The sequence below is a fragment of the Pollachius pollachius genome, assembly GCF_949987615.1.
Source record: "Pollachius pollachius genome assembly, chromosome: 19".
Classification (NCBI taxonomy): Eukaryota; Metazoa; Chordata; class Actinopteri; order Gadiformes; family Gadidae; genus Pollachius; species Pollachius pollachius.
In genome coordinates this window covers 6,919,099-6,938,888 of record NC_136952.1, presented here as the reverse complement: position 1 = coordinate 6,938,888, position 19,790 = coordinate 6,919,099, and the positions used below count along the sequence as shown (strand labels likewise).

The 19,790-nt window shown below is 43.2% G+C and overlaps 2 protein-coding genes across 2 annotated transcripts; one reads left to right on the top strand and one right to left on the bottom strand.

Moving 5' to 3' along the window:
• Positions 1 to 512: 512 nt before the first annotated feature.
• On the top strand, positions 513 to 13,776 carry mbtd1 (mbt domain containing 1). Its single transcript, XM_079757472.1, has 17 exons — positions 513 to 652; positions 1,442 to 1,637; positions 1,757 to 1,890; positions 1,992 to 2,106; positions 2,210 to 2,295; positions 2,404 to 2,521; positions 2,690 to 2,824; positions 2,940 to 3,028; positions 3,334 to 3,568; positions 4,809 to 4,864; positions 5,061 to 5,165; positions 6,435 to 6,582; positions 6,945 to 7,027; positions 7,492 to 7,726; positions 7,900 to 7,971; positions 8,620 to 8,778; positions 9,508 to 13,776. The coding sequence occupies exons 1-17, from the start codon at positions 632 to 634 to the stop codon at positions 9,624 to 9,626; spliced, it is 2,106 nt and encodes a 701-aa protein (XP_079613598.1). The 5' UTR covers positions 513 to 631; the 3' UTR covers positions 9,627 to 13,776.
• A 280-nt stretch (positions 13,777 to 14,056) lies between these two features.
• nme2a (NME/NM23 nucleoside diphosphate kinase 2a) lies at positions 14,057 to 16,965 on the bottom strand. Its single transcript, XM_079757085.1, has 5 exons — positions 16,892 to 16,965; positions 15,896 to 16,025; positions 15,218 to 15,319; positions 14,674 to 14,786; positions 14,057 to 14,492 (listed from the first exon to the last, which is right to left on the bottom strand). Exons 2-5 carry the CDS (start codon positions 16,019 to 16,021, stop codon positions 14,375 to 14,377), a joined length of 459 nt encoding a protein of 152 aa, XP_079613211.1. The 5' UTR covers positions 16,022 to 16,025; positions 16,892 to 16,965; the 3' UTR covers positions 14,057 to 14,374.
• Positions 16,966 to 19,790: the final 2,825 nt, after the last annotated feature.

Sequence of the window (19,790 nt, the reverse complement as noted above, 5' to 3'; positions counted from 1 at the left end):
TTCAAATTATTGTTCTAGACTTGAAAGGGTTGTTAAGAAAGCTATTTAAAATGCTGATTCGCTTTCGGGATCTAAAGGAGCTGTAGGCAAGATTTGAGAGCTGTTTAGAGAGAGAGCATATACACAAGATGTACCATCCCTCTGCAGCCTCCCTACGTTTCTCAGCCACTAAGAATTGTTGGGATTCACTTACTAACAGCTGGCAGACGGCTATGCCATTTCTATCAGATTAAAGTCAAATTTTATAAATCTTACCTACAGCACATGTAATTGCCATTTAATCTAGGCTTGATATATTTGTTATATTTAGAAATAAAACGCAATGGTTTGTTCCGGGAGAAAAAACATGAATATCAATATATCTGAATGGAAATGGAAGTCAGTCATTCAATAATAGGAGAATGGCCAATGTTTTGTTTTCTATACTAGTCCCTGACCTCAATCCGGACCGACCAATCACAAGAAAGTAGGTTACGCTCGCACATGCGCAGAAGCGGCGGAGTAATTGTTGATATTCTGCTGTGTAGTATTGATCTTTAGACGTTGGCTTTTTAAGCCAATATATCCCCGATTAAGGGCTATAATTTGTATAAGTTAGCACAGGGAAGGAGCATGTCCATATGAAGGGTTGATGGAGGACGCCAGGGACATGGTATATTGTCTATGACATTATATTCTGGTTCATATGTCGCTATGTTAGTAGAGAAAGGCCGTGTGGTTTCTCTTTGTTATGTTTCTAGCAGCTAGCCTTTTAGCTAAACCAATTCTGATACCATTCAGAAATAACACACAAACTGCTCCTGCCCTTATACGCCACGTATTGATGATTATTTAAGACGTGTGTTATAATGTGACTTCTACGAAAAACATGTTATATGGGTCCTGTATACCAACCAGACGACGGGTTTCCGCTAGCTATGCTAACCTAGCTAGCACCAGGAGATAAGGCCGCCAGGTTTCACGTAAACATTTCCGTGTTATGGGTGTCAAATATCTCTCTAAATGAGTGATGAAATGTCCACAGCAGTCGATTATCTCTTCAGACATTTTTTTTTAAATAATATATTGTATATTGTTTTGTAGCTTGCAAATTGGATAACGTTAACGCATTAAGCAACAAAGACGTTGTTGTTTTTCCTGATCCTCAGATGAGGAAATTGTAAAAGTATTGTAGCAATGATTATCTGATCTTCTGATATCGCAGGGACTACGCGCCAACTTTTATCATGTCAATATGTCCGTTACTGAAAGTCCAATTCAGAACGGTTTTATCCTAAGTGGCTGACTTATTAAGTAGCAGGTAGGGACGGGTTAGAGGTAGTCTATTAGAGGTGATCTGGCCAAACACACCCTTAATACTAGACGTGAGCACTTTTATTAAAACAAAAGGGCATATTTCTGATTATGTGTGTGTGCTTTCTCATTTTTAAAACATTTTAAGGCTGAGCGCACCCCACGTTCCGAACGAAAGAGGAGGGACTCGTTTGGGATGTTTGATGGGTATGACAGCTGTAGTGAGGAGTCGACCAGCAGTTCCAGCTCTGACGATAGTGAAGATGAGGTGGTTCCCGCAACCCTGCCCATTATTAAGAACAATGGACAGGTTTACACGTATCCTGATGGCAAGGCGGGAATGGGTGAGTAAAACACATGTTCATGACAAATGACCAAAAATATTCATACAATATTGAGAATTCATCACAATCTCCAATATTTATGAGTTGAACGAATGTCTTGTGGGGTCTATATTTAACAGCCACCTGCGAGATGTGCGGGATGGTGGGCGTGCGGGATGCATTCTATTCCAAGACCAAACGTTTCTGCAGTGTATCCTGCTCCAGAAGCTATTCTTCCAATTCCAAAAAAGCTAGCATCTTGGCTAGACTTCAGGTACTTTCTCGGATTTACTCAGTGGTGTGATTTGACTTTAAATCCATGGAAGTATTTGGAAGTGATAAACATGTCTGTTTACATGTCCACTTGTTTTTAAGGGTAAACCACCAACGAAAAAAGCCAAGGTGTTACAGAAACAGCCTCTCATGGCAAAACTGGCAGCTTACGCACAGTACCAAGCCAGTCAGCAGAACCAGGCCAAACTGAAAGCTGGTAAGCCATACAAAATACAGTTAAAAGAAGGTGTCTGTCGAATTAGGTGGCCAATGCAAAAAACACTCCACCTCAACCTTCAAACGTTTGCCCCCTCCCCCAGCTGTGGTCCCGGTCGAAAGCTTTGACTGGGGTCGATACATCGTCAACAATAGCACGGCAGGAGCCCCTGTTGGCTGTTTCAAGCATGTGAGTACATCCGATACTCAATATACTCCCAATATTAAGAGTTATGTTTTTGTATTAATCATATGTTTTTGTATTAATCATATATGTGTATTTATCTCTGGTTGGTAGGCCCCCATGGGAACCTGCTGGGGAGACATAGCGGAAGGTGTGAGGGTGGAGGTGCTCAACTCGGACACCACCCTCTCGACCAAAGTCTACTGGATAGCAGGGATCATTAAACTAGCAGGTTAGCCTTGGGCTTCATTTGGAGCGTTTGCTATTTTTTAATTAATGGTAATGCAATGACTTGATGTTCATCTTCTTAACCTCTCAACTGTAGAAAAACCCGCCTAAATTTGGACTGTATTTCACGTGGTTCAATATTGTGTGTTTTATATTCTTAATGTATTTTCAGGGTTCAAGGCGCTACTGCGGTATGAGGGCTTTGACAACGACACCAGTAAAGACTTCTGGTGTAACCTGGGCATCCCAGAGATCCACCCTGTTGGCTGGTGTGCATCCAGCAACAAGCCCCTTGTACCTCCAAAAAGTCAGTTCCTTCTTTTTATATCTATGTTTATATTTATCTTTTATACCATATGTTTTTGTTTTGTTCCTGCGTGTCCTTGGATCGCTTATGAACCGATTTCTGATCCCCTTCTTAGCCATACAGCTCAAATACTCCAACTGGAAGGCCTTTCTCGTCAAGCGCCTCACCGGTGCCAAAACACTGCCAGGGGACTTCGCCACCAAGGTGAGGAATAATCTGTCTCTATAATTATACATCTACATCTATATATATCTCAACTCATAACAATTTGATTCTATTCATTCTGGACAAAGACGCTTAAACGGTAATCCAAAGGATGACATGTAAAAGTAAAATACTTATTTCCAGTATGGTCCTTACAATATGAACAATCTCTCTGGGATTTGTCATTACGTATTTATTTTTCTCTCTCTATTTCCAACGTATGCATTGGGACAATGCATTTAAACACTTTTTAGTTCTTATTAAAAAATAATAATAATAATCTTTTCCCACTCTTGCTCTGCTAGGTGCACGACAACTTGCAGTTCCCCTTTAAGAAGCTGATGCGCGTGGAGGTGGTGGACAAGAACCACCTGAGCAGGACGCGGGTGGCCCTGGTGGAGCAGGTGATCGGCGGCCGCCTGCGGCTGGTGTACGAGGACAGCCTGGACGGCTCAGACGACTTCTGGTGCCACATGTACAGCCCGCTCATCCACAACATCGGCTGGTCGCGCAGCATCGGCCACCGGTTCAAGCGCTCCGGTGAGTCGGCCACACGTTGTAGTCATGGGGGTTAATTTATTAAAAAAAATGCTTTTTTTTATTCTGTTTAGAATTACACAACAATTTGGGACTGATGAGCGCTCTAAAATATATCTGTATGATACAATTAATAAATGTTTTGCTATTTTAATGCCAGAGGAGGGTTTGTAGCAAACCAAAATATTAAACAATATTTATAATTTCTACATTAAAATATCTAAACCTACTTAACATAGGTTAGATATGTATTGTTTTTGTACTTGCATTATACCAAATTTTTACAACAATGTCCAAACCCAGAGAAGTACTTATTTGTATTCAAGGTAACGGCCCATTACATTTGGTGAGGTGTAATGGGAATGTCAATGGCGTTCTATCCCCTTTACCCTTTAACTTCAGGGAAAATATACAAAAACAGTTAATTTATAATAAAAGACATAATTTATTAGGTTACTACATGATCTCTGCCTATGTTGCATCATGTAGAGTTTCACTGTGATTGTGGTGAAGCCAAAACCCCATCGTGCCTACACTACTTACTGACGTCGTCAAATTACCTATTTGGTTCCTGTTTGACTGAGGGGCCGCAAGCTGCAGATAGTGTGCAGCATGGACAACACATTGAAATCTGAGATACGGTTGTGGTTTGGGTTACTGTGAGTACTGTAGGGTTACGCTGCCTTAGTACTTTAGGTTTATGGTGACTACATTAGGGTTCTGTAGGGTTGTGGGTAGTTCTTTAGGGTTAGTACTTTAGGGTTAGGTTAGGTATTGCTGGGTTAGGGTTAGTACTGTAGGGTTGTGGGTATTACTTAAGGGTTAGTACTTTAGGGTAAGGTTAGGTATTGCTGGGTTGGGGTTAGTATTGTAGGGTTGTGGGTATTACTTAAGGGTTAGTACTTCAGGGTTAGGTTAGGTATTGCTGGGTTGGGGTTAGTACTGTAGGGTTGTGGGTATTACTTAAGGGTTAGTACTTCAGGGTTAGGTTAGGTATTGCTGGGTTGGGGTTAGTATTGTAGGGTTGTGGGTAGTTCTTTAGGGTTAGTACTTCAGGGTTAGGTTAGGTATTGCTGGGTTGGGGTTAGTACTGTAGGGTTAGGGTTATTATTCCAGTGTATATGTTACAGCTGTAGATTCAGGGTAATGAGTGTAGTTATTGTTGTTAAGTCTGGTAAGAACTGTACTAAACATGGTGTGATTTGATGAAAATAACTATTTAGTGTTTTTTTAATATTTTCAGATGTGACAAAGAAGATGGAGGGTCAAATGGATGCTCCATCACCACTATTCCAGAAGGTATGGTTATTAAATGTGATTTGATGATATAGTGTGACAATAGGGCGACATGGAGTGTTTCCTTACTGTGTGTGTGTGTGTGTGTGTGTGTGTGTGTGTGTGTGTGTGTGTGTGTGTGTGTGTGTGTGTGTGTGTGTGTGTGTGTGTGTGTGTGTGTGTGTGTGTGTGTGTGTGTGTGTGTGTGTGTGTGTGTCAGGTGAGAGATGTGGACCAGACTGGGGAGTGGTTCAGAGATGGCATGAAGCTGGAGGCCATTGACCCACTAAACCTCTCTGCTATATGTGTGGCTACTGTAAGAAAGGTGAGGCTTCCCCCTTTTACAATATTAACTACTACTACTACAAATATAATCACAGCACTCACACAAATTCCTGCATCGGTGCTTCTCTAACAGACTGAAGAGAGTCTAGAGATATAGGAGATTGTGTCGCTCTTATCAACAGCGTGGACACTTTTGTCCAAGGTGCATTTTATTATTCTCTTGGTTAATTAGTAGTTAGATTTAGTAGTGTGGTTCGATACTAACCCTCCCCACACAATTTAATTGTTGGAACGAATCAACACTGAGATAGTGACTATTACTGTAGACTTTGTTTGTAGGTGTTAGCAGAAGGCTGCCTCATGATACAGTACATTACATGTTATAGCAGAAGGCTGCCTCATGACACAGTACATTACATGTTATAGCAGAAGGCTGCCTCATGACACAGTACATTACATGTTATAGCAGAAGGCTGCCTCATGACGCAGTACATTACATGTTATAGCAGAAGGCTGCCTCATGATACAGTACATTACATGTTATAGCAGAAGGCTGCCTCATGATACAGTACATTACATGTTATAGCAGAAGGCTGCCTCATGATGCAGTACATTACATGTTATAGCAGAAGGCTGCCTCATGATACAGTACATTACATGTTATAGCAGAAGGCTGCCTCATGACACAGTACATTACATGTTATAGCAGAAGGCTGCCTCATGACACAGTACATTACATGTTATAGCAGAAGGCTGCCTCATGATACAGTTCATGACATGTGTTAGCAGAAGGCTGCCTCATGACACAGTACATTACATGTTATAGCAGAAGGCTGCCTCATGATACAGTACATTACATGTTATAGCAGAAGGCTGCCTCATGATACAGTACATTACATGTTATAGCAGAAGGCTGCCTCATGACACAGTTCATTACATGTGTTAGCAGAAGGCTGCCTCATGATACAGTACATTACATGTGTTAGCAGAAGGCTGCCTCATGATACAGTACATTACATGTGTTAGCAGAAGGCTGCCTCATGATACAGTACATTACATGTGTTAGCAGAAGGCTTCTTCATGATACAGTTCATTACATGTGTTAGCAGAAGGCTGCCTCATGATACAGTTCATGACATGTGTTAGCAGAAGGCTGCCTCATGACACAGTACATTACATGTGTTAGCAGAAGGCTGCCTCATGATGCAGTTCATTACATGTGTTAGCAGAAGGCTGCCTCATGATACAGTTCATGACATGTGTTAGCAGAAGGCTACCTCATGATGCAGTTCATTACATGTGTTTGTAGGTGTTGGCAGACGGCTACCTCATGATTGGAATCGATGGCTCGGAGGCAGTGGATGGCTCGGACTGGTTCTGCTACCACTCCACCTCTCCTTCCATCTTCCCTGCCGGCTTCTGTGAAATCAACAGCATTGAACTCACACCCCCGAGAGGTAGAAATGCACCTCATCAGTTGCTATGGCTTTCTATGACTCATGGATTCATTAATGCGTAGACACAGACTTGCCTTAAACTGTAACTGACACTAAGAATTTTATCCTATTGTCTGATTGGCTTTATTGTGGTAATGCATTTGTTTTGATAATGGTAAACCTATTGCTATGGCTTATTTTAAGCCAAGGAAATGCTAGCCGTATCTAGTGTTCTGCTGTCCCTGTTTGGCTGCTCTTTAAAGACACGTAGCGCCGACTGATAAGACATGATCTCGATCTCTCTCACCGTGTAGCTAAGCTCTCACCTCTTGTTTGTTGGCCAGTGTTTTCTAATGCCATAGTCTTACCTGACTGTTCCCCAGGGTGCACTAAACTACCATATAAATGGTTTGACTACCTCAGAGAAACGGGTTCAATAGCTGCTCCTGTCAAGCTCTTTAACAAGGTAGGCCATGTTACCGCTCTGTCTAGCTGTTTGATGTTCTCCTCAGATCACAAAGCTGTGCGTTCAAATTCATGTGCTCATGCTGTTAAGGTTACTTTGTTTTGTGCTATTTTATCATTGGTTCAGCCGCACAAAAACACTGTCCCACCCCTCCTACTTGTTGTATGTTGTACGTCCTGGCACTTAATGTATGCACTTATGTAGCATCTTACCCTAGCTATCTTTGTTGTGTACAGGGAATGGGTTAACCTAGCAGTTGTAAGTGCTTTGCACTCGGTTCTATGAACATCCTTACTGTACCGACAGCGACATATTGTTGTTTCACCTTCATCTGACAAATGTACTTATTCTAAGTCGCTTTGGATAAAAGCGTCTGCTTAAGTGCCAAGTGTACATGTAAACCTAACCCATGAGTCGTCCATGTCCCTGGACCCCTGTCTCTTTCCCCGCCCCCCCCCCCGCAGGACGTCCCCAACCACGGCTTCCGCCAGGGCATGAAGCTGGAGGCGGTGGACCTGATGGAGCCGCGGCTGGTGTGTGTCGCCACAGTGACCCGGATCGTCCACCGCCTGCTGCGCATCCACTTTGACGGCTGGGAGGACGAGTACGACCAGTGGGTGGACTGCGAGTCCCCGGACCTCTACCCCGTGGGCTGGTGTCAGCTGACCGGCTACCAGCTGCAGCCGCCCGCCGCGCAGAGTGAGTCACTGTACACCACCTGTTGTTGTTGTTGTTGTTAACTATTTTTTGCATTCTAAACAGAATTATTAGTATTTGTAGGATTGGCCACACAGCCAACAGATGGTACTGGAACAGTTAATCTTCCTTACCATTTATTTCAAACTTTAAATGTGTTGTTTACTGCCTGCCAGGCGCCCGGGAGATGCCCTCTAGCGTGCCCAAGCAGAAGAAGAAGGCAACGCAGTACAAGGGACAAAAGAAAAGTGAGATTTTCCTCCATGTCGTCTTGTTCAATCCAGCCCTGTGTCTCCATGTCTTCCTCTTTGTTTCTACATCGTGTGTGTGTGTGTGTGTGTGTGTGTGTGTGTGTGTGTGTGTGTGTGTGTGTGTGAGAGACAATTTGTTGTCTATAGAAAAGCCTTATTTATACTCCTTTTCTAGTAATTCACACCGCTGGTATGCTCATATATATCCACAGGGGGAGAAAGAGTTATTTGTGGTATCAGTAGGTGTGTTTTGGAGGTCCCCCAATCGTAGAAGTGACTGTGAACGACCATGCTGTTGCTCAATGTTTTCCCCCAGCGTTCGTAGCTTTGCTGGTGTTTTACTAGGGATGCCGAACTAGATGCTAGAAGTTCTTGGCAAGACTCTGCCAGGGGATTATTATTATAATTATTAGGGGGCCAAGCACTGTGAGGGGTAAATTGTATACCCCCCACAGTGCATACAGTATTGTAATTATCGTTTTATTAATATTCCACGTCAAATCCACTTGATATGACCACCAAAAATAACCTTAGCCTTCCTGGTCTCGTATGAAATCCCAACATGACATGCTGCAGTGTGAAGAATAAAATGTCTCCCCTTTGCTCTTAATGAGTAGCTTAACCCGAGTCTCGCTTGGTGTTTAGAGCGGAAGATCCCAGTCGGTCGACGGCCTTTCGGTCAAGCAGGCAGGAGGAGGAGCTTCTCTGGGGACGAAGAGCAGAGTCCGCCCCCCTACCCTGCCCCTGGACCCACCCGGCCACGCCCTCGCACCCACCTCCACCTCCAACAAACGCACAAATCAGGTAACTGCACTTTCCTATTAACCTGCGTGGCTGCCCTCAATGACACATCAGGTGGGGCTAGGTGCAATGGCTGTGGCCTTGTGTTGGTGCACACCTCTGGCCATTTTGGCTGCATGTCCCGGCTGTTTCTGAGCCCTGCTTTCTGTATGTTCCCTGCGTTACCCTTCCCCAGTTGTCTGCTCCCCTTCATGTAAAACGATAGAACTGCGCTGGTTGGAAGGTCGCATTGTTTGTAAACCTTGCATGTTTTCTTATGTAAAGTTTACTCCATTTAACATGAAAGAACGGGGGGCTCGAGCAACTGGTATTCCCCTCTTTAGAGGTCTAATGTACTGTAACAAAGTCTCATGTCTCCATTACAGCCGGTGTCATGACCCGGTGTCCCTGTTATTAAAGTCCCCGTTGAACTGCGGGTCATGTCACCCTTTCACCCCGGGTCATGTCCCCTTAAACCCCTCGTTATGTGCCAGTAACACTCTGGTTCATGTCCCTGTTACAGTGTTGAACTCTGGTTCAGTGGTTCATGTCCCCGTTACACTCTGGTTCATGTCCCTGTTACAGTGCTGACCTCTGGTTCAGTGGTTCATGTCCCCGTTACACTCTGGTTCATGTCCTCGTAACACTCCATATCATGTCTGTTGGAGGTGTGCCCAGCTGTAGACCACTCATCCCTGTTCCCTGTTCTCTTTCTCCCGCTCTCTGGCTCTCTCTCCGGGGGTCCCCGAGCAGAGTCTCTGCTGCGGCTGAAGGAGGAGGCCACAGAGGTGGACGAGTTCACCTTCTCGCAGGGCGTGTCCGACCAGGAGAGCAACGGCTCGGCGGGCTACTACATCAAACAGGAGCCCTGAGAAGGTTCTGCCACGGGGAACTGGGGGGGCGAACACACGGCGACAAAACAGCGCCTTTTCAACCATTTCTGTTCTATATTGGTTTTATTTTGAACGGGCCTGGAGATCTTACTGGAGAGAGGGGTACAGAGAAGCTGTCTCTGGCCCTTTGCAAAACTTTGTAGCTGTGTCCACGCACGCACACACGCATATATATTGTGGCCCAGTCCATCCTTCAGGAAGAGGAGGAGGGATCGGACACATTTTCTCACCCCCCCCCTACCTGCTCAAGGTATTGGGACGGAAGAGTTCCAAAATATCTGCTCCTTTTCCGGAAGAAAAACTCATCGAAATCCATAGCAAGAGACTGAGCTCTAGATGTGTTCCCCAGATGGCAGGAGAGTGGGAGCTGCTGGTGTAGTCGGAGATAGGGCAGGAATAGGAGCTGCTGCTGCTGCTGGTATAGATGGAGGTATTCTTGCAAGGTTCCATCAAAGCCACATCTGGCCTTAACACCTGGCTGCTGCCACCACTCTGGGACCGGATGCGGGGGGAAACCGCACAGAGACCTGCAGAAACTGTGACTAAAAACATTTATTGGCGGTGGGGTTGGGTGTAATTAAACAGAGAAAAAAAAACAAAAAAATATCTTTCCTTCGCTGACTTTATTTGATGTTTTTTTTTTGTTCCTTGAGAGCATTTTCACCAATCCAGAGAGAAGCGGGGGAAAGATAAAGACTGAATTGTGTATGTTTTCGTTCTTCCTGTAGTTTTAAACAGTTTTGCCAGGTGGACTTATACTTTTGTTTATAGTACTTGAAGTTTTGTTATTTTGGTCATATTCTGTCTTAAAACGATGATTACTTACTTGGCATAAATTTTGGTGGCTGGATGGGGTACTTAATGTGTGTTGTTCTATAAGAGTGAGTCTATTGATATTATAGTATGATAAACTATGGATAGAGAACTACAGTATATAAGATTTTAATTGGAACAGAGGACAACTTTCAATAGCTAGACGGGGTTTGACTCTAGCCACTCCCTACCACCATTATAAATAAGGTCTCTTGAATTGACCTAAAGATAATGTGGGAGGAATGTCCTTCTGCCCTTGAAAACATTCACTTATATTGGACTACAGTCCTGGCATTTGTTTTTCAACTGATAACAGCCGTACACCTCCTCCCACAATGCATTTCAGGAAATTATCGAGCACCAGCACTCTTAGGATTCTCTGTTAGTTGGTTGTTTAGATGCAAGTGGATTTTTATCAGGGTTCTATTCATCAATTCATGCAGGAGACCCAGATCCCAATGTTGGAGTATCGTCATCTTTATACATTATTAGTTTGAAGTGTATTGGCAATGTCTGACTTAGTAATAACATTGAGTTAATTTGATGGCTTTGCCATGGTGCACATTAAAAACATCAAGACCTCCTTACATGCCTCCTGGAAGCCACCTCACTCAGACTTGTGGTTATTCTAAGACAGGCCTTTATAAACAGAGTCCAGTTGATTTATGCTTACCATAACTTAATTTGAATATTATTGCATATTTTTCCAAACTCCATTGATGAGATCAACACTTGCTGCAGCATGAGCTGAGCAGTGGCCTGTGATGTAAACATGTGATTAGTGTGTAGGCCAGCGCTTCATGCTTCGTTATTCCCAAATCAACCTACATGCTTCTTCAGGTATTGCTCTTGTCTTCTGGTGTGCATAAAAGCAACAAAATGGTGTCAGATTGTACTGCTGGCTTGTTATACCAGTCCAATCCGCCATGTTCAAATACACTACACGGGCTGGCCAGACTTAACCTGTGTTGTCTTTCATTTGTTTTTCGACCATGATTAACGTTTTCAAGTGGCAGTGTGGCTGCTATTCAGTATAGTTTCTTTCTCCCATAACTCTCACATGGTGAGGACACGAGGCATGGATGTATGTATGTAATGGATGTGCGTACAAGAAAATGCAGCAGATATTTTGTCTCAATCAAGCGGCTGAATGTGTTGATGTTATGTAAGAGTATATGCAAGGTGTTTTCTGTTCCATTGCTTGAGTTCTCATTTCAGAGCCATATGTATGCAAGTAGGCAGTTATTCAGGTGAGCCACAGAATAACCGGTTTATGTTCAGTAATAAATTCATACGCGATGCACTGCTATTACATATATCCTTAAAGGCAGCATTCACACAGTGGGTTCTAGAAGTGGCACAAGACAGAATATGTAGAAAGATATTTTTGCTTTATTATAAGAATGATAACATGGAGCAAAAAAAGACAATTTATTCCATTCGATTTTGTTTTCTTCATAGTTTCGAAAAATGGACACAAATCTGTATGTGACAATTTAGTTTATTGTTCTGAGTCGGATACTTGCAGCTATTTATCTACTACCTCCTGGTGAAATTTAGCACATATCCAAGAGTTTGTGTATTTAGGCTACTGCTGTGGGATAGCATATGCAAAATGAAAAATCTGTAACCTGAAATGTTTCTCTGGAAGACTAGACACCAAACATAAGAATTTTATCACAGCTTGCAGGATAGTCTTCTGATTAGATTAATATGCAATAAAGTTCCCGTATTCTATATTTTACGTAGACATCAAAGATCTAACCCTCTAATGTCACTACATTGAAATAGAAATTACATAAATATTCTAACCAGATATTGTATCACCTTTTATTTTGTTTTTGGGGCTGTTACCATAACCCATGCCGAATACTCTCTCTGTGACAATAGAACAACAACACATGAGCTCATTTTTTACCAGTATGATTCCGGGTTTAAATCTCAGGAAAAAGCTTTTTCTGCATTTCCTTCGAATCTGTTTGTATTTCCAACTGCATTTTTAAAAGCTTTGTGTGAGTCAAATAGCATGGGTTGAAATGCCAGCTGGAGGTTGCTGCCAAGTGTTTGTTCGGCTGATGTCCTGTTTTCATATCCTCCTTGCTCGTATCTCCTCTAATTGTTCTGTTCTGTGTTCAGCTAATTGTGTTGTTGATTGATGAGGTCGCCCCATTATTTATTGAGAAGTTCAATATGATGCTTGCAGTTTTATGTTTGATTTTTGTAATTGGCATTGTCATTGGTATTTTGATTAGGGGGTATTCAATGAGGAAATTTTTGGTTCCAAGTGGATAACAAAGGCAACTAAAATACAATGGTTTCAAGACCAAATGAGCAATAACATTGTAGTGTCACACAATCATAAGTAGAAGGGTGGGCTTTTGATTAGACTTTCATTTGAGAGTATATTTCCCATTTTGTAAGGAGGGAGGGGGGTAAGAATCAAGCATTTATAACTTTACTCACCCAGTTGCATCATAACCCAGTGCAAATTCAAGACTGTTTTATGGACTCACGTTGCTGCTACGTTAAAAAATAAGTCCCTCACAACTCGCGTTTTAGTTCATGCAAAATGCGCCACCTCACACAAATTGAAAAGGAAAATTTCAATTCAATTCAATTCAATTTTATTTGTATAGCCCTTAATCACCATTACAGTCTCAAAGGGCTTAACATGTCAAATATTTATGACACCCCCCTTTACCCAAGCCCCCACAAGGGCAAGAAAAAACTCCCTTGAAATTAGCAAGGAAGAAATCTTAAGAAGAAACGCATAGTGGGGGATCCTTCTTCCAGGGATGCGGTCCGGCCGGATTTAATCTGGAAAGGATAAAATTTCTCACTAGTCACTAAGGTAATTTGCTTGCAGGGCTCAATACGATGGCTGAGGATTACCAGATTGCATGATAACGGTGTGCTTATATATTTCCTCACTGTTCGCTGTTATTCCCTGTATTGGGATGGGAGGGGTTTGCGCAAGGGGACAGCTAATCGATGTTCAGACTTGAGAATGGGTATTTTGTTTTCCTCTTGATACTAACACGGGTCTTTTATATGTGATAGCCCCAATTATATTCAACTATATCGTGGTGCTATATATTTGATACATTTATTGTATTACTGTTGTGAATTGAGAGGGTTAAGTTATGGTGAAATTTATTTTGGATACAAATGTTGAACTTAAATCTATTAAAATTTAACACTGACCCTTTGAGGTACATATTAGATTGCAGTTTTAAAGTTTGTAAATCTTTTTGATAGTGTATGTTACCTTTTCATATGTTAAGTTGTGCTGTGATCAAGCTTTGAATTTGTAAATAAAGCCAAATGTTGGGAAAGTGCTGGTTATGAGAAGTCTTCTTCACATGGTCAAGGTTCTGGTCCAAGTCATGCGCTTATGATTTACTTCAAGTGCAGTGTTGCAAAGTATTAAGCGCACAGTTAATGTCAACGTAATCCCTCCTATCAGCGCCTTTTGAGTTAGCCCCCGGAAACAAATCCCTTGTCCATCCGAGATTATACCCATACTAAATCTTTAAGGAAAAGGCCTGATGCACTCAAGAGTTTGGACGGTAAAATTTCAGAAATCAGGGAGAAGATTGAGATCTTGTCAAGTTTTATTCAAAAACCGAAATCACCTTTTTAACAGCAGAAACCACCATGACACTCTCACAAGGAATGCAACTTCGTGAAAGGTGTTTGAAGCTGGAATGGAACAAGGAAGCTGGAATGGAACAAGGACTTCAGGTCCACAAAGCAGACCCAAAACAGTACAGTAAGACAAGATGGGGGGAGTCGCCTTGACGGATCCGCCGTTTGCCCTCCATTGGTAGAAGTGCGGAACACAAAGGGACAAAGACACTCGTCATCCACCAGCATGTCTGGTGTCCGGGTTGGAGGAGAGGGGGCAGGTGGATTTAGTCGTACAGCCAGCTCTGGGCGCAGCTGACGTAGCTGGACACCTCGTCATCCTTGAACCACAGGCTGATCTCGTGCTTGGCACTCTCCACAGAGTCGCTGCCGTGGATGATGTTCCTGAGCGGTTGAAGAGAATCATTTAGCCCAATGGAACTTAACCCTTTTTCGATCACCACAAAGACAGTAGAACTGCATAGGAGATATTGAAACATCTAGCAGTATTGCGACCATACAACTGGTAAGCCCGGATAAAGTAACAAGACGTTCATGACAGACGACTGTAGGGTCTGTTCCTTACTTTCCAACTTGGATGCAGTAGTCGCCCCTGATGGTGCCAGGCTTGGAGTCGGCTGGGTTGGTCTCACCCAGCATCACTCTGCCGGTCTTCACTGCATTCAGACCCTCCCACACCTTTAGGAGAGGACATCAGTCTGTAAATATTCTGTGTGTAATATTCGGTTGTGACACTGACGCACATTTAATTTTGTCTTACGGAATTCTGTTTCTCGTGTTTATTCTCAAAGAAATATATACATCTTGCATCACTGAAAATGTGTAATAATTAAAGTGAAATTACTGTCATTTTAGAGTGGAAGAAATGTTAATAATTTCATGTTAAAACCTTGAGTCAGTGACATATTATGCTCAGCGATCCATTTCAAACTGTCGACTGCTTCCTTCAAATGTGTTCGAAATAGAAATGACTATTTCTATTTCGAAATAGTCATTTCTATTCATCTTGCACAGGGAGCAAGTCTCAACTTGCACAGGGAGCCATGTTTCTTCCAACTAAAGGAAGTGCTCCCGTCTCCTCAGTGTCGATGTGCATGTGGGTTAATTACCATGGCGACCACAGGCCCAGAGCTCATGTATTTGACCAGGCTGGGGAAGAAGGGCCTCTCCTTCAGGTCTGCGTAGTGCTGCTGAAGAAGCTCAACTTTGGCCTGCAACACACCATCCAGAAGACAATAGTGAAGTTTCACAAATTAAACAGTAAATCAGACTTGCAGCCAAGCTCCAGTAGATTTGGTTAAAAGTCCAGGGCTGCAATCACTCCTCCACCTCCCTCAGACAAGCAGCAAATGAACACGCAGGCACTCATTAAGACTGATCAATGAACCAAATATTTTAATCTCCATTTAGCATTAGACAGCAAATGGCTGCATTTGTGTTTGATAAATCTCCAACCATAACTCTATATTCTGACTTATATATTCCGTCAATCTACTAATCTTTGCTGCAGCTGTAATGCAGTGAGGTACATGGTAATGCTCATAAGTGCTTACTGCATGAACCATCAGGTTAGCAGAGCCACCGGTGACATAGTGCTCGTGTAAGCAGGATAAGAACCGAGCGCTTAGCAGCAGAGCAACAGTCAGGAATAGCAGGGGTCAACTAATCTGACCCACTGCGGCACCTAGGGCCGATGCAGACTCGCAACCAGTTAAAAACAATCTTAGACAAGTCAGTAAATAGATATTCCCTCAGCAGGGGGATTAAGAAAGGTCCCATGAACTTACCGTTGTCATCTTCATCGCCACCAGTTTGAAGCCCTTCTGCTCAAACCTCTTGATGATGTCTCCGACGAGTCCCCTCTGGACTCCATCGGGCTTGACGGCGATGAAGGTGCGCTCGGTGTCAGACATGATTCTGGAAAGGATACGTTAAGGATTACAGACAAGACGCAACTTTTAAAGAAAAAAGTACAAACTGCACACAAAATCACTCACTGCCCTTGAGCGCAATTATCCGCTTTGGGGCCGGATGCCGAGGCCCCCGACCCCATCGGAGAGTATATGGCATTGACTGAAAGCTACCTCGGTTGATGTGGAAGGTGCACTGCGGTCAACGATCACGCAACTCGCTTTAGCGTTGACGGCTGCAGTGACGAGCCGGAGCTGTTTAGACATGACCCGTAGACGTACAATTGCGAGCTTTCTGCGCATGAGCGCAGCTTCGTTGGCGCATGCGGTGTATCGTATTGGGAAGTTGATGGGACCACGGGCTTTCTTTGACCAACTGCTGTCAAATCCAGCAGCGAATGCCCGTCTCATTATGTTACACATCACTTTAGTGAGGGTGGCTGATTGGATACTCGATTAGACTTTTGGTATACATCTGGCTGCGGTCCGGCCGACCCTTCCGCGTTTAATTGCAGCAAGGCCTTAAAAGCGCATGGTCTTTTGTTCATGCCGGCTTCTATCACGGCACTAAATTTCCGCTCCGCTTCTCGTACTTCCTCCAGACCATGTTTGCATCAATGGCATCCACTCAAAAGAACGTGCTAGAAGAACATTTAAAATTGTTCAACGACTTCAGTAACTCAAGTTTAAGGTGCGGTAGCGCAGAATGGATACCCCGCCCGCCGTCATGTCACGTTTAGCGCTGGCTACGCCATGAATCACCACCAAGTCACGATCAAAGATCACTGCACCGAGATCGTGAAATACAAATCCTGATAAAAGCCATTAGTCTGATGCAAATAAGAACCCTAAAAACAGCGTTTATTGCGTTACCTTGTGGATTCCGGTGTGGGGACGAGACGTGTCTGCTGTGGCTGACGTGAGAAGAAGACCTGGTGACGCGTCACTATTCCTTTTATAGCTGGAGAGGGAGTGGGAACATAAAGCATCATGTACTGAACTTCAGCGCATACCAAGCTTTTATTATTGGATTATGCATGTTGAAATACGTTCTAAAGGTCGCAGATAAAGATGAACATATTTTCAGTTTTTTAACAAAAATCGGACGGACTCAACTTTGATGTATTTTTTTTTAGATTTTTTTTTTTTTAAAGAGGCTAAACAAAGAACACAATTTTTGACTACCACCTCTTTTTTGAAAATCTTGGAAACAATTTACTTTGTACTGCCATTATGTGTTTGAGATGTTCAAAAAGAGATGTATAGTGACGTTTAGCGTATAAATCGCAGAACAAGCCAAAGTGTTGCGGAGGAAAATGGGCGGACCTTGATCTAGTCCAGCTCATGGACGGTCCAGCTCTCTCTGGACCAAGTCAAGATGACTGCGTTTTACGCCAGCCAATCAACCCAGTCAGTCATGGTTAGGTTAGAGTTTAGATGTTATGGTTAGGGTTATGGTACGGTTTAGGGGTTACGGTTAGAATTTAGGTGTTATTGTTAGGGTTAAGGGGTTATGATTAGAGTTTATGTGTTACTGCTAGGGTTATGGTAAGGTTTAGGGGTTATGGTTAGAATTGAGGTGTTATTGTTAGGGTTAAGGGGTTATGATTAGAGTTTATGTGTTACTGCTAGGGTTATGGTAAGGTTTAGGGGTTACGGTTAGAATTGAGGTGTTATTGTTAGGGTTAGGGTTATGATTAGAGTTTATGTGTTATTGTTAGGGTTATGGTAAGGTTTAGGGGTTACGATTAGAATGTAGGTGTTATTGTTAGGGTTAAGGGGTTATGATTAGAGTTTATGTGTTATTGTTAGGGTTATGGTAAGGTTTGGGGGTTACGGTTAGAATGTAGGTGTTATTGTTAGGGTTAAGGGGTTATGATTAGAGTTGATGTGTTATTGTTTGGGTTAGGGTAAGGTTAAGGGGTTATGGTTAGAATTGAGGTGTTATTGTGAGGGTGATGGTAAGGTTAGGGGGTTATGGTTAGGTTTAGATGTGAAGGTAGGGGTATGGCTTAGGGTCAGGTTTCCGGTACAGAGGGCCGACCATGGACCTATTAGAGAAGTGACACTCACACGTGCGATGCCACTCGATCTTGTGCTACCAATTTGAGTGAGTTGAGGGAGGGGCTGGGCCCAGCGGTGGAACTGTACTAGGCCAAGGTGGACGTGAAGGTTAGGGGGATGGTTCGAATTACGGGGTCTGACCCAATGATGACCCCCCCCCCCCCCCCCATTACAGTATATTCCCCACTTGAATCCCCAGCTGTTCAGAGCGGGTACCGTGCAAGATTGTGCAGTTGTTGGTAAGTGGATGGTTCTTTAATAATGGCGATTTATATTATGTTGTTGTTATGTTGTTAACTTAACCTAGAATGGGACGTTTTTTAGACTAGTTAGCCTAGCATCATTATCTAACCTTTTAAGCTAAACTTGCTATATCAACATTTGGCAAGTAATTTAGCTTATCTACAGAGAAGTTTTATTCGTTAGATTCCACATGTAGAGGCCCAACTAGCAGTGGTGTGTGTGTGTGTGTGTGTGTGTGTGTGTGTGTGTGTGTGTGTGTGTGTGTGTGTGTGTGTGTGTGTGTGTGTGTGTGACTATCATAACATTAGCTAACTAATGATTACAGAATCAACATGAGCCAAGGTAGAGGAGGTGCTAGGTGAGTGTAGTGTACAGACAGCGCTAGACTTTTACCGTAGTGTGCCTAATTCTGCGCGAGACTGTTTTACCGTAGCGTAGCCTACTTCGATTCTAGCCCAACTAGATTGCTACAGTAAGAAACCAACGAACTCAATACTGAACCAATGCACGAAATAATCGTGTCTTTAGAATCAAGTTAGACAACCTTTGGATATAATGGTGTCTGCACTCTAGAATCAAGAAAGACAATCATTGGATATAATGGTGTAAAGTAAACTCTAGAATCATGCTGGACAATGTGTGAATGTAAGGTTGTCTACACTCCAGAATCATTCTGGAATCAGTGAATCTGTGGACCTTGGGTACAAACAGGGGAATTGACCTTTTGTCTCAATGAAACTGTATTATTATGTACATATGGCTGTATATAATATAAGTGTGTGTGTGTGTGTGTGTGTGTGTGTGTGTGTGTGTGTGTGTGTGTGTGTGTGTGAGACACAACCTAAATGAATTGTTTTCTTTGAGCTCTAAGAAGGTGGGTTTCTCCCTTACCATAGAGAATCTCACTGAACTTGCTCAGCCACCGTTTCCCGCCTCTCTTTCCTCTCCTATCCCCTGCTCTCTGATGCCAGCGCTATTAGCTCCTAAACACATCCAACCATCTCCCTCTCCACCTCGAGCAGCGGATGCTCTTAGAGAACAAATGGATCCCTAATCCGGGGTCTCTAATCTTCTGACTCTACACACTCACTCTGCACACACAGTCGACACACACACAGAGCGCTTTCTACCCTCAGCCCTATTTTTACCCAGGCTTGAGGTTGGGATTTAGCCGCCTTTTTTAAAATATCACACCGTGTTGTGGGTGAGAGGGTGAGGCAGCAGCAGATGGTAGAGAGATGCTAGCCTGGCTGCTCTGCAGCTAGGGATGTGACATAGTTGCGATGTTCATATCAGAAGGGCCACAGTACTCCCTGAATGTGCGGACACGTTGCAGCAAACTAGACTATAGTTTGGTAAGGGTTAGTGGTAGTATAGTCAGGGTTGGTTTTAAAACTGAATCAGGATATTCCAACATTGCGCACAACAGGAGATTGATGTACTCAGTGTTAAACTGGGTTATTAT